Here is an 11,093-nt window from a genome sequence, read left to right as displayed (position 1 = left end):
ACTTGTTTTTACTTAATTATAGAATATGTGATTATAATTGATAAACCAAATACTCAAAATCAGAGCTTACAGAATAAACAAATACATGTCAAAGTAGGCCGACAAACCTGATTTGTGAAATGAATTATTTGAAACAAGAAGCAAAACATGCCCCAAATTCTCGATACTAAATAAACTGACAAATCTCCATTACCGAAGGTGTCTGTCTTATGAGTTATGATGTTGTTTTCTATGGTTTTAACTTTTAGCAACATAATCTCAAATTTTACAAATAAATTAGCAATACCTTAGATTTAATACTTATTTAAGTCCCACTCTTGATAAGAATTTCCTTTGATATAATCATATAATATTTGACACCAAACCTAGAATCGTGTTGCATAGAGTTTATTTTAAGGGGAAAATGCTTCCTTTAACATGTTTTTTTCATTCTTAGAGCTTTAATCCGAGATTTTTAGTTTAGGATGGAGAAATTTCATTCATCCCATCACACTTTTTGGTGGTCTCTTGGTCACAATTACTTCTAATGATATTTTTTTTTAATTAATTCTATATTAATGGAAATAGTATAGTAGTAAAATTAATATCGAGTTTTAATTTTTTTAACTTAAAAAGTCTTTTTTAGCTCCCGTTTGGCCATATATTTTGAAGTTGAAACGTGAAAATTTGATTTTGAAGTTGTGATTTTTGGAACTTGAAATTGTGTTTGGACATGCATTTTATTTGGAATAAATTTAAAGTTCTGTGAGTGGAAGTCTCAAGAACCCAAAAACTAGTCTGAACCAATTTTTGAAACTAGAAAATTTTTGAAGATAATTTTTCGAAATCTGACCCAAAATCTATGGCTAAACAGATATTTGAAGATAAATTTTCAAAATCTAATCCAAGATCTATTGTCAAACGCTAGCTTAACATTTGGTGCTCAAAAGCTATTTCAATTCGGGGCTAGCCCCCGGGCGAGGCGTACCTAAAACGCAGCGAGGCGTATAGGCCGGCCGTTACCCCAAACCTTCCGAGTGCTCGTCTAGGCGTAAGCCTCGAGAACTTTTCAAAATTTGAGCCAAAATTGCTTAATAAATATTTTCTTAAAAGTTAAATATCCAATAATCAACTCATAGTAAACTCTCAAACTAAAAGTCTTTAAATGTCAAAAGTTTTTTTTTCTAATTGTTTATCCTAATTTCATAATCCTTTCTCTTTGTTGTTTATGGAGTAATATATATATACTTTAGACCTTTGTATGCAAAGTGCAAACTACAAAGCAAAGATCCTTGTCCTGCAATTCTTACTATCTTCCATGTTTACATTTTTCTTCTTTATTCTTTATTTTCTTCAAGATCTTTTTAGCATTCAAGATCTTTTTAGCATTCTTCAATTTATCTCAAGATAATTTTTAGTTTTAGAATTTCTTCTGGTAGCGCTCTAGTTTAGATAATGTTTTGAAGACTCTATTCTGGCTATTTGTATTATAATGAATATTAATTTGTATCTAGTTTTAGTTTTAAAACAATAACTTTATATATTGTCATTTTTATATTTGAATTATTAGGACAGAGTATCACTTTTATAACTCTAATTATGTTTCATCATAGTCATGTTATTGTGTAATGCATCTTTACGTCATTCACTTTTTCAAGATTTTTTTTAATAATTCATGCACATGTTAGCATGTTAATAATATATATATATATATATATATATATATATATATATATATATATATATATGCATTGTCTACTATTTTTTTTTATATATATAATTTTAATGTATTTTTTTCCACTTATATGTTTATTTTATTAATTTATAAAATACTAAAAATTAAATATTCATGGGGCGTAACCCCATGCCTCGAGATTTACGCCTAGGCAAGACATATGTAAAACGCTTGCCTTATGACCGCGTCTTTTAAAACACTGATTGAGGGTCGTCTTCATCCAACCTTGACATTATCTAATAATCAATAATAGTCCGTATAAGTTATAACCGCAACTGTTACAAAGTTGTAATGAATAATATCATGACATTGGAGACTACCCCAACTATACGTTGACGAAGAGCAAAACTACGTATATTCCAACTATAAATTAGAATCTTCCCCCACTTTGAAATTAGAGAAAACAAGGAGAGGCCAAGTGCTATATATAGCTAGCTTATAGCTTATGAAAACCGTAGATCTTGGTCAAATCTAAGATGGGAGAAGAGTACTTTTTAGAAAGAGAGAAGATGAAGGTGCAAGAAAAAGATGAGTTATCAAAAACACACTTTGTTTTAGTACATGGAATTAGTGGAGGTGGCTGGTGTTGGTACAAAATCAAGTCTTTAATGGAGATTTCAGGCTATAAAGTGACATGTCTTGACCTTAAAGGTGCTGGAATTCATCCTGCTGATCCTACAACTCTTCTTTCCTTCGATGATTACAATGAACCTCTCATCGATTTCTTGTCATCTTTGCCTGAAAATGAACAGGTAATTAATTCATTTGAAATACACGTGAAAATAGCCTCTTGCAGAATTTTAAGGTAAAACTGCAAAGGTATAATAGACTTACTGTACACATGATGTTGAAAAATAGGTAATTTTGGTAGGACACAGTGCTGGAGGACTGAGTGTCACAGATGCAACTCACAAATTCCCAAAGAAAGTAAGGCTGGCCGTGTATATAGCAGCAACCATGTTAAGAAATGGACTTGTGACCGAACAAGATGTTAAAGATGTAAGTAGCTTCTCCATCGCCTTAATCCTCGCTTGATCATCTTAAATGGAACATGTGTCACATAGTTTTAAATCAAAATTTTGATTTATCAAAATTATGATTTATGGATTTTGAATTCTTAAAAGATATAGTATACTCCATCTCATTTGAACTTATGTGAACCCATTTGACTGGGCACGACATTTAAGAAAGAGGAAAGACTTTTGAAACTTGTGGTTCAAAATAAGTCTTGAATATTTATGTGGCCGTAAATTATTCATAAAGTGAATTTGTTTCCAAATTAGGAAAGAAGTCATTCATTTTGGCACGTACTAAAAAGGAAATAAGTTAACATAAATTGAAACAAAGGGAGTATAATTTATTGGGGTTTGGTCTAAATTATTTATACATATTAATATTAACTTAATTTTTTAACACAAAAATAGAATTCTGATCAAAGCAATTGAAACCGTAACTAACTCCAACTCCACCCTTGTTTTAAACTAGTATCTATATATATCACACAGAGTTTATACGCCAGCTGATAGTGTAAATACATTTTTTCATGAAGGTCAGTGAAGAAATAAAAACATATATAGGTGGGGTCAGGGATGGGGGTTTTGGACAGTGGGATAAAGGGATTTTTTGAGCTAGAAGACATGGATATGTTGTCTAAAAAGTTGAAAAATAAAACAAAGGGGAGGGATAGAAGAGGAGCAGAGAGTGAGAGGCATAGGGAGTTGTGGTCAAAAATAGTTTTGTTGTTGTATAAGGAATCTGCGTCATCCGTGCAGGCTAAACTACTAAAATTACTTGTCTATTTGTATAGTATTTGTCTCTTTCATGTATGTGTGTGTATATATATTAGCTTTTGTGGCATTATCCGCCAGATTCTCTCTTCTCCTAGGCCTTGGCCTTTCCTGCCTGCAAGGGCTAGCTCTTTGAGCTGTTTCTATGGCGTTATTACATCATCATGTCCTACTATAGTATTATTTTTTTATGACTACGTATTTGCTTCCTAGCTTTAGGGCCCTTTGACAACGAAAACTACTCCTATTTCACACGTAATACTAGTAAATATGTACGCCTTTTTGAGTTAAACACTTTTTCTGGGTTACTTATACTAAATAAGCTTTGTAATTTAGAATCATATATTTTACAACTCCTATGATATGAAAATCCACACATATTTTAGCCTGAATAATATTTCTATTTTACAAGGTGTTAAGTGTTTAGTTGTAAGAAAACATAAAATATATCTCTAAGTATATTAAAATATAATTAACTCTTATTTTAATTACTGTACAATTTTCAAGCATGTCTTAAAACCATTACTTCACAACATAACTTATACTATAGTATAACATGATTTTTGTGGACACACTAGAAAGGTCACCTAGGTATAGTTTATAGGGCGTATTAAGCTTAAGCATCGAAAGCTTCCCTTTATTTCTAATTAATATACTTCGTGGTTAGTTAAACCATGCCAAACAAATTAGGATTAGGTAGTAAATACTTCGACGCACCATAGGTTTTTTTCAAAAAACGGAAGGAATAGTTGGCATTTCCATGTGTATAAAGTCCTTTGATATACAAAGGCTATAACTAAATCTTCAATTCTCTTCTGGTGTACCTAGCCTTACCATCTTGTTATAACAGGGCACCCCAGATTTATCAAAGTTTGGTGAACCTATTGATGTATATGATATGTTGTTCGGATTAGGACCCGAACAACCCCCAACCAGTGCAGTCATTAAGAGAAGTTTACAACGCAAAATCGTTTACCAGATGAGCCCACTCGAGGTATAGTATACAAATTTTCACATAACCAGTGATTGTTTCTTTTGTTAGGAAAAACAGATTCTCGACGAATTTGAGACTGAGGCATAATTGTTGTTACAGGATTCAACATTAGCAGCGATGTTGTTGCGTCCTGGACCAATTCAAGCATTAAAAAGCGGTCGATTTAAAGAAGGGGAAGGTGCAGAGGAAGTGCCACGAATATACATTAGAACAGCGTACGATCGAGTGGTGAAGCCAGAGCAGCAAGATGCAATGATCAAGAAATGGCCTCCACAGAATGTGTACACTTTGGAAAGTGATCACAGCCCTTTCTTCTCTGCTCCATTCTTGCTATTTGGCTTGCTTATTAAAGCTGCTGCTTCTCTCGGGTGCAGTACTGAATGAGATGGTAAACATCTCCACCATGTACATAGTATATTGTGGTTAATTATTCTAGGTTAGGGATTTATTGTCTAGTCCCTAAGTATTGAATTGAACTACTGAAAGACAATAAATATTGCAGAATAGGGTGAGTGTGAAGTGTGCCAATGTGGTTATTACTTGCATATGTACAATAAGATAAACATGTGTAGTTAAGTCAAATTCCAAGAAAGTGCTCAAGCTAATGTACTGCTACTATTTTCTGCATTTTCACCTAACTACAAACATTAGTTACCAAAATGTATCAAGTAATAGTGTAAAAGTGATTTCAGCTACTAAACTTTTCTTAGACTATATTCCTAATGGTATAACTTATAAATACTGGTGTAAAAAATAGACACTCTCAAGTCATTTGAAAGACAAAATTTCTATAGCAAGCATGGATTTGCTAATTTACACACATTGTAAATGACCATTTTATCCGGTAAAGCTAGAATGCTACTAGAGATTAAAGATTTTGAGCTGTTCTACATCAACAAGGCCCATTAGCTCAGTTGGTTAGAGCGTCGTGCTAATAACGCGAAGGTCGCAGGTTCGAGACCTGCATGGGCCAATTCTTTTGTTTGTTCTTCCAAACGCTTTGCTATTTACTGTTTAGTTTCTTTTCTTTTTCTCTTTTATTAATTGCCTGCTTACATTTTGTAAAGTTCATTTAGGTCAAAGAAAATCACACTTCATTTATTCTTTTCATTTTTTTGGTAAACGAGAGTGATTTTATTTTTTTAATTACCTACGTAAAATGTCTTGATCCCCAAAGTCAACCCTAGTTGATGTCAATGTTTCACATTTATCCCTTTATTAATGTAGAATTAATAAACTAAACTTTTAGGCCCGTTTGACTTGTTTCACCTGAGTTAATTAGTATACATTGTTGAACTAGTTTTAGTAATCCTAACATGATAACATCTGTTGCCTTTTGTAAAAGAAAAATCAAAGCCATAATTAACTAGTGTTTTGAATAAACGTTTTTTTTTTTTAATTAGTTATCCCGTGAATAATTTATTTAGATGAATAAATATTGAATAAATATTGTTCCTTAATCTATACAACTAAAGGACACTTTGGTGTATGGGGGACTTAGTGGTTTTGATCCTCCCAGTGTAAAATTTTATTTAGTATAATACTATCATTTACTTTCATCAAGTTGAACATACCAGTATATATTCCTTTTACAGCAATATGTTGAGCTCAATTATTTTTAATATCCGAATTGTCACAAGTTACAACAAGCAAACTTCTTTACTGCTAATGAGGTCACTGATCATTGCAGAAGGCATAAAGAGTAGCATTTCATTTCCAAAAGCATCCAAGTAACTTGCAAACTAATTAGTATCTGTTCTTGTCAACCTAATCACCTACGGACAAAATTAATCAAACACAAGCGGAGGGATGGAAGAAACAAGTAATTCTCCAAGCTGATCAAGATTATACATATGCCAGAATTGAACATTTGATCTGAACAAATAGGCACTTGCGGGTGCAGAACATGCAACATGTAGCTTTCATATTCATTATTCGATGCAATATTAAGACATGAAGAATATGCTCAAGAATAAATCGTGTTTTCTTATTCATGATTCGATACAACAGGGGAGGATATATAGACATACAGAATTACATAGAAACACACCACAATTAGGAGTCCTAGCTACAAGTAAGTCGGTTATTTGTGTCCATAGGAATTAGACTTGCACGAGGAGAGCTCGTGGTTGGACACTGTCTAATACTGGGACATATTATTGTATTCTCCATAATCAATCTAAATTCAGATAAATATTTAAAACTTTTGGTTCATTCAGGGGTATGTGCATTATATTCCTTGGATCTATTGTCCTCTCAGAAAAGTCTTGTCTCTCATTATAGTTGATTAATTCCCTCAATCATTCTAATGACTTCATCCATTGAAGGCCTCATATCAGGCACCTTTGTTACACATGAAAGTGCAACCTGAAGCATATGCACCATGTCTTCTTCAATATTGTGGTACTTTATCAACTCTGCATCAAAAACTTCAGCTGTCCATTCCTCTTTAACAACGGCTCGTACCCATCTAGGCAAATCGACTATGTCATCACGCCCTGGCAATGGGAGAGGGGATTTGCCAGTAATCAACTCAAGTAGCAATACTCCAAAGCTATAAACATCTGATTTTTGTGTGCCTTTTCGCGTTTCAATCACTTCTGGAGCGCGGTAACCAGCACCCTTATACTTGATGGATGTGTAATTCATTAGAGGACTTAACCCAAAATCAGAAATGCAACCATCTAGGTCCTGTGTAAGAAGTATATTGGATGATTTGATGTTTCCATGAGTAAACTTCAGTCCACCTTCAGAGTGCATATGTGCAATTCCTTTTGCTGCTCCTAGAGATATCTTCAATCTGGTATCCCAGTCTAGTGAAGTTCTTCCAATACCTCTATAAGTACCTGTTATAACCAAAATCATGTAAGGATAAAGTCCAAAACTGGATTCATTATTAATCTGCAGCAGGTGATGAACTTGCAATTTCAATCAGAGTTGAGTAACATATACCATGCAAGGCTGCTGAAAAGTTAATATCAGGCATATATTCAGAGCAAGATCATGTAATAGTACAAATACAACAACAATAAGTACTACAACTACGCATCAATTGCAAGCGAGTTGGAGTCAGCTATATGAATTCTCACTGACGATGTCACTCCATTAAATTGAGATCATTAAAATAAGTGGTTTTTTTCATTTTTGGCCCGTCGTCAGATATAAATTGTGGGCGCTAGCCAAAATTTACAAATCCTATACACTGATTATGTATATTATCTCTATATTTTTTGTATATTATATGTATATTTATACTTAATATACCAAACCTATGCATTTGCTGGGTATTATTGTGCAGCAAGCATGATTTGGAAAAATGGTCTAGAAAGTTCTAAGATGAAGCTGTAATTACAAGAAGAGTTAAGCAGCATATACCATGCAAGGCTGCTGACAAGTTACCAGCAGGCTTGTACTCATAAACAAGAATTTTCTCATCCTTGGAGTAATAACATGCAAGTAATGGTACTATATTTGGGTGCCTTCTAACCATTCCCACAATGTCCATATGCTGTTCAAACTCCTTTTTAACAACCCTTACTTCCCTCAGCCTTTTCACCACTACCATTGTTACCTCATCCAAGGAAACTTTGTAAGCACTTCCATAACTCCCTTTACCAAGAAAATCAGCAGAAGCTCTTAACAGATCCTCCAGATCAAAGTTGTAAGAGCACCCTTTAAAGAACATCAACTTGTTCTTTTCAGAATCTTGCACCCCACTTCCAAAGTCATTAACCACCTTATCTTCAACCGTGCTTGTGTTATTACTAACTTTCTTGTTCAAATTGCATAAGGAGATCAATAAAACAAGGAGAAAAATCACAAAAGGACCACCTATTGCAAATGCAATGATAGTTTCAGTACTAAGTTTCTTAAAGTTGGCACCTTTATGTTTTTCAAAGATTGGAGGGGGTGATGCAGAACTTAAAAAACAGTTATTAAGAGGTGTTCCACATAAATTAGTGTTTCCAATAAAAGAAGAAAGTGGAAACTTCTTGAGGGAATATGGAACTGAACCATTTAACATGTTGTAACTCAAATTCAAAAGACTTAACCTTGAGGCATGATCAAGAGTAGGAATTGCTCCAGACAATGAATTGAACTGTAGGTTCAACACGGATAGCCGAGTCAAATTCTTAATTGTAGGTGGAATGTTTCCAGTAAAAGAGTTAAAGGAGAGATCTACTACACCAAGTCTCGGAGAAAAAGAAGTAGGAATATCACCAGAGAAGTTATTATGTTGAAGGTAGATAGAATGGAGAGAACGGATTGAAAGGATATCAGAAGGAAGATTTCCATTTAGATTGTTTGATCTTAGGCTAAGGACTTTGAGAGCATCTAGTTTTCCTATACTATTGCTTGGAATATGACCAAAAAGTCCAACACCAGGCAGATGAATTGAATTGACTCTGGTTCCATCTTTGTTGCAAGTGATTCCAATCCAAGAATTGCAGATTGGTAAAGCAAAGTTCCAGTTGAGTTTTTTAAGATGTGGGACAGATGCAGCAAATTGAAGTAGAGCCTGTTTGTCTGAATCAAGATTAGCAATAATGTGAGGAAGAATTGCTAGCAAGGGGAGAAAAATGGAAATAGTTGAGGGTAAAGGTTGGAGTTTCATTATGTTTTACTACTCAGGTTGTGCAAATAATGCAATAGCATGAAGCAAAATCAGTTGGTTCCTCTTGTAAAATACAATTCATAAGTCATTGGGTTAGGAAAATATATGATTTCTGCACAAGACATTTACTGAAAGGATTAGATAGCCCCTTGCACGAACACTGTGCAGTCCAGAAGAATTAGCACTATTGAAAGTAAGAAGAATGAGAGCATGAGACCTCAATCTCAAAATGTAAGTATGGGAAAGTTGTTGATTATTGAAAGAGCAACAAGCAAGCTAAAACTAAGCCTTCTGATAATTAGTTTTTTAAATATATGGAACAAACGTACAGTTGGCAATACGAAAAATTGTACTGTATAAAGTTATCTATGTAAGATCTATAAAGAGGCTTGGGGAAAAAGGTGGGTGACTGAGCTAGTAAATTTATCACTTAACCGTGCTCGTTGGTTCTGAAAGACATCAAAGAAGGAAAGTTTATTTCATTTTCATCATATTTTGACAATGGATCTATGCTATGAAGCAGGAAGCACAAGTCAAATATTGATAATGAAGGAACAACTGAGGTGAGATTGTGAAAGTTGGAGTGGGGATACGGTTCACTGTATTTTTTTGTCTAAAGTCATTTAGTTAAAAAACAAAAACAAAAAATATAACTTTTCCATTGCTGGCCCGCTAAGAACCAAGGTACAAGTTTCTTTTTGCTTTTAATTACTCATGAGCATGATAAATAAACAGCATAAAACTTGAAATATGCAACTAAAGATCGAATATTTTGTTTACAAATGCACTATCGGAAGCACCTATTCAATTAGAAAAAGAAATAGAGGTAAAGAAATAGTGGGATGATAAATCCCTTATGTAAATTTCCTGTTGGAGATACTTGGTTCCACGTTCTTGATGAATATTTGAAACATCTTTATTATAGATTTTGTATATTCCTGGAAGGGAAGAAGCGTTGACTTTATATAGTATTACTTAATTATTTATGCATAGTACACAACCACTAGTCTACTACTATGCCTCTGGGGTTGGTTGTATGTATATAGAGAAAAATATTAGTAACAGATAATAGAGTTGAGATTGTGTAGCAAAGATAAATGTTCTCGCGCTAGCCAAAAGTTGAAGCTTAATTATATAAGCAAGTTTGAAATCTGAAAGGCAAAGATGTACATGACTTTTTCAATGTGGAAAAGTAGAATCAGCACCACAAGAAGACGTTGTGCATTATCCCTTATGATTGTATTTTCTTGGCTTGGCCAGCTTGAAAATTGCAATGTAACTATACTACGGAGTCTTAAGAAAATGAACACCACTTTAGAAAGTGTATGGTTGGAAAATTGCACCTAACACGTGGACCAACATGTAGTCGACACGTGTCAGTTTATACAATGACGTAGAGAGATTTGATGGTAATGCCGAGCAAAGCATTTACGGAGAGGTAGCAAATATCAAAGACTTAGTCAACGAATAGAACATCAACGGAAACAACATACAAAGACCCTCTTGATTGCGCATTAAATAGAGTTAATGCAGTAACGGCAAAACGGTTTCTAACGGCCAGAATCAAGGAATTAAATGACAATCATTAATTCAGCAATTAATGATTGTCGTTACATACACACAACGGGAAAAGCACTAAATAGGATCATATACTTATAAATAGGACTTTCACTTGTATATCTAGGGAGCCAATACTGACTAAAAAATAGATGATTATTGATTATTCTCTACTTATTATCATTATCATTATTCTTTTATCATCAAGTTCTTATTCATTCTGGGGACAGAGAAATCCATCACTGTTGTTCATCTACAATTGGCATAAGTTTACTTTTCCCTTTTATTTACTTATTCTTTATGAACCTTTAAATAACTTGCATGTGTTAATTCTAACATCTGTATCAAATTACTACCGACTGTGGTTAACCTTAGAACAAATTCAACTATTTGGGTAAAATATGAATTTTGACTCAAACAGTTTGG

The 11,093-nt window shown here is 33.6% G+C and overlaps 2 protein-coding genes and 1 non-coding gene across 3 annotated transcripts; 2 read left to right on the top strand and 1 right to left on the bottom strand.

Annotated features, from left to right (window-relative positions):
- The first annotated feature begins 1,956 nt into the window (after positions 1-1,956).
- LOC132046165 (methylesterase 17-like) lies at positions 1,957-5,122 on the top strand. The gene is made up of 4 exons (XM_059436724.1): positions 1,957-2,466; positions 2,573-2,713; positions 4,352-4,495; positions 4,595-5,122. The coding sequence occupies exons 1-4, from the start codon at positions 2,191-2,193 to the stop codon at positions 4,877-4,879; spliced, it is 846 nt and encodes a 281-aa protein (XP_059292707.1). The 5' UTR covers positions 1,957-2,190; the 3' UTR covers positions 4,880-5,122.
- Positions 5,123-5,394: 272 nt separating this feature from the next.
- On the top strand, positions 5,395-5,468 carry TRNAI-AAU (transfer RNA isoleucine (anticodon AAU)). Its single transcript has one exon. It is a non-coding gene; the product is annotated as a tRNA-Ile (tRNA).
- A 972-nt stretch (positions 5,469-6,440) lies between these two features.
- On the bottom strand, positions 6,441-10,045 carry LOC132046169 (probable inactive receptor kinase At5g58300). The gene is made up of 2 exons (XM_059436728.1): positions 7,871-10,045; positions 6,441-7,341 (listed from the first exon to the last, which is right to left on the bottom strand). Exons 1-2 carry the CDS (start codon positions 9,108-9,110, stop codon positions 6,773-6,775), a joined length of 1,809 nt encoding a protein of 602 aa, XP_059292711.1. The 5' UTR covers positions 9,111-10,045; the 3' UTR covers positions 6,441-6,772.
- Positions 10,046-11,093: the final 1,048 nt, after the last annotated feature.

Source organism: Lycium ferocissimum, unplaced genomic scaffold (genome assembly GCF_029784015.1).
Source record: "Lycium ferocissimum isolate CSIRO_LF1 unplaced genomic scaffold, AGI_CSIRO_Lferr_CH_V1 ctg97, whole genome shotgun sequence".
In the NCBI taxonomy this organism is placed as follows: Eukaryota; Viridiplantae; Streptophyta; class Magnoliopsida; order Solanales; family Solanaceae; genus Lycium; species Lycium ferocissimum.
The sequence above is the reverse complement of the archived record's forward strand: the minus strand, read 5'-3'. Positions and strand labels throughout refer to the sequence as shown.

Excerpts from the sequence above, each read along its gene's own strand:
- LOC132046165 (XM_059436724.1), top strand. The coding sequence starts at position 2,191 with ATGGGAGAAGAGTACTTTTTAGAAAGAGAGAAGATGAAGGTGCAAGAA. Across the intron at positions 2,714-4,351 it reads CCGAACAAGATGTTAAAGAT|GGCACCCCAGATTTATCAAA; the intron begins GTAAGTAGCTTC and ends TTGTTATAACAG. Across the intron at positions 4,496-4,594 it reads ACCAGATGAGCCCACTCGAG|GATTCAACATTAGCAGCGAT; the intron begins GTATAGTATACA and ends TTGTTGTTACAG.
- LOC132046169 (XM_059436728.1), bottom strand. The coding sequence starts at position 9,110 with ATGAAACTCCAACCTTTACCCTCAACTATTTCCATTTTTCTCCCCTTG. Across the intron at positions 7,342-7,870 it reads CTTGTCAGCAGCCTTGCATG|GTACTTATAGAGGTATTGGA; the intron begins GTATATGCTGCT and ends TGGTTATAACAG.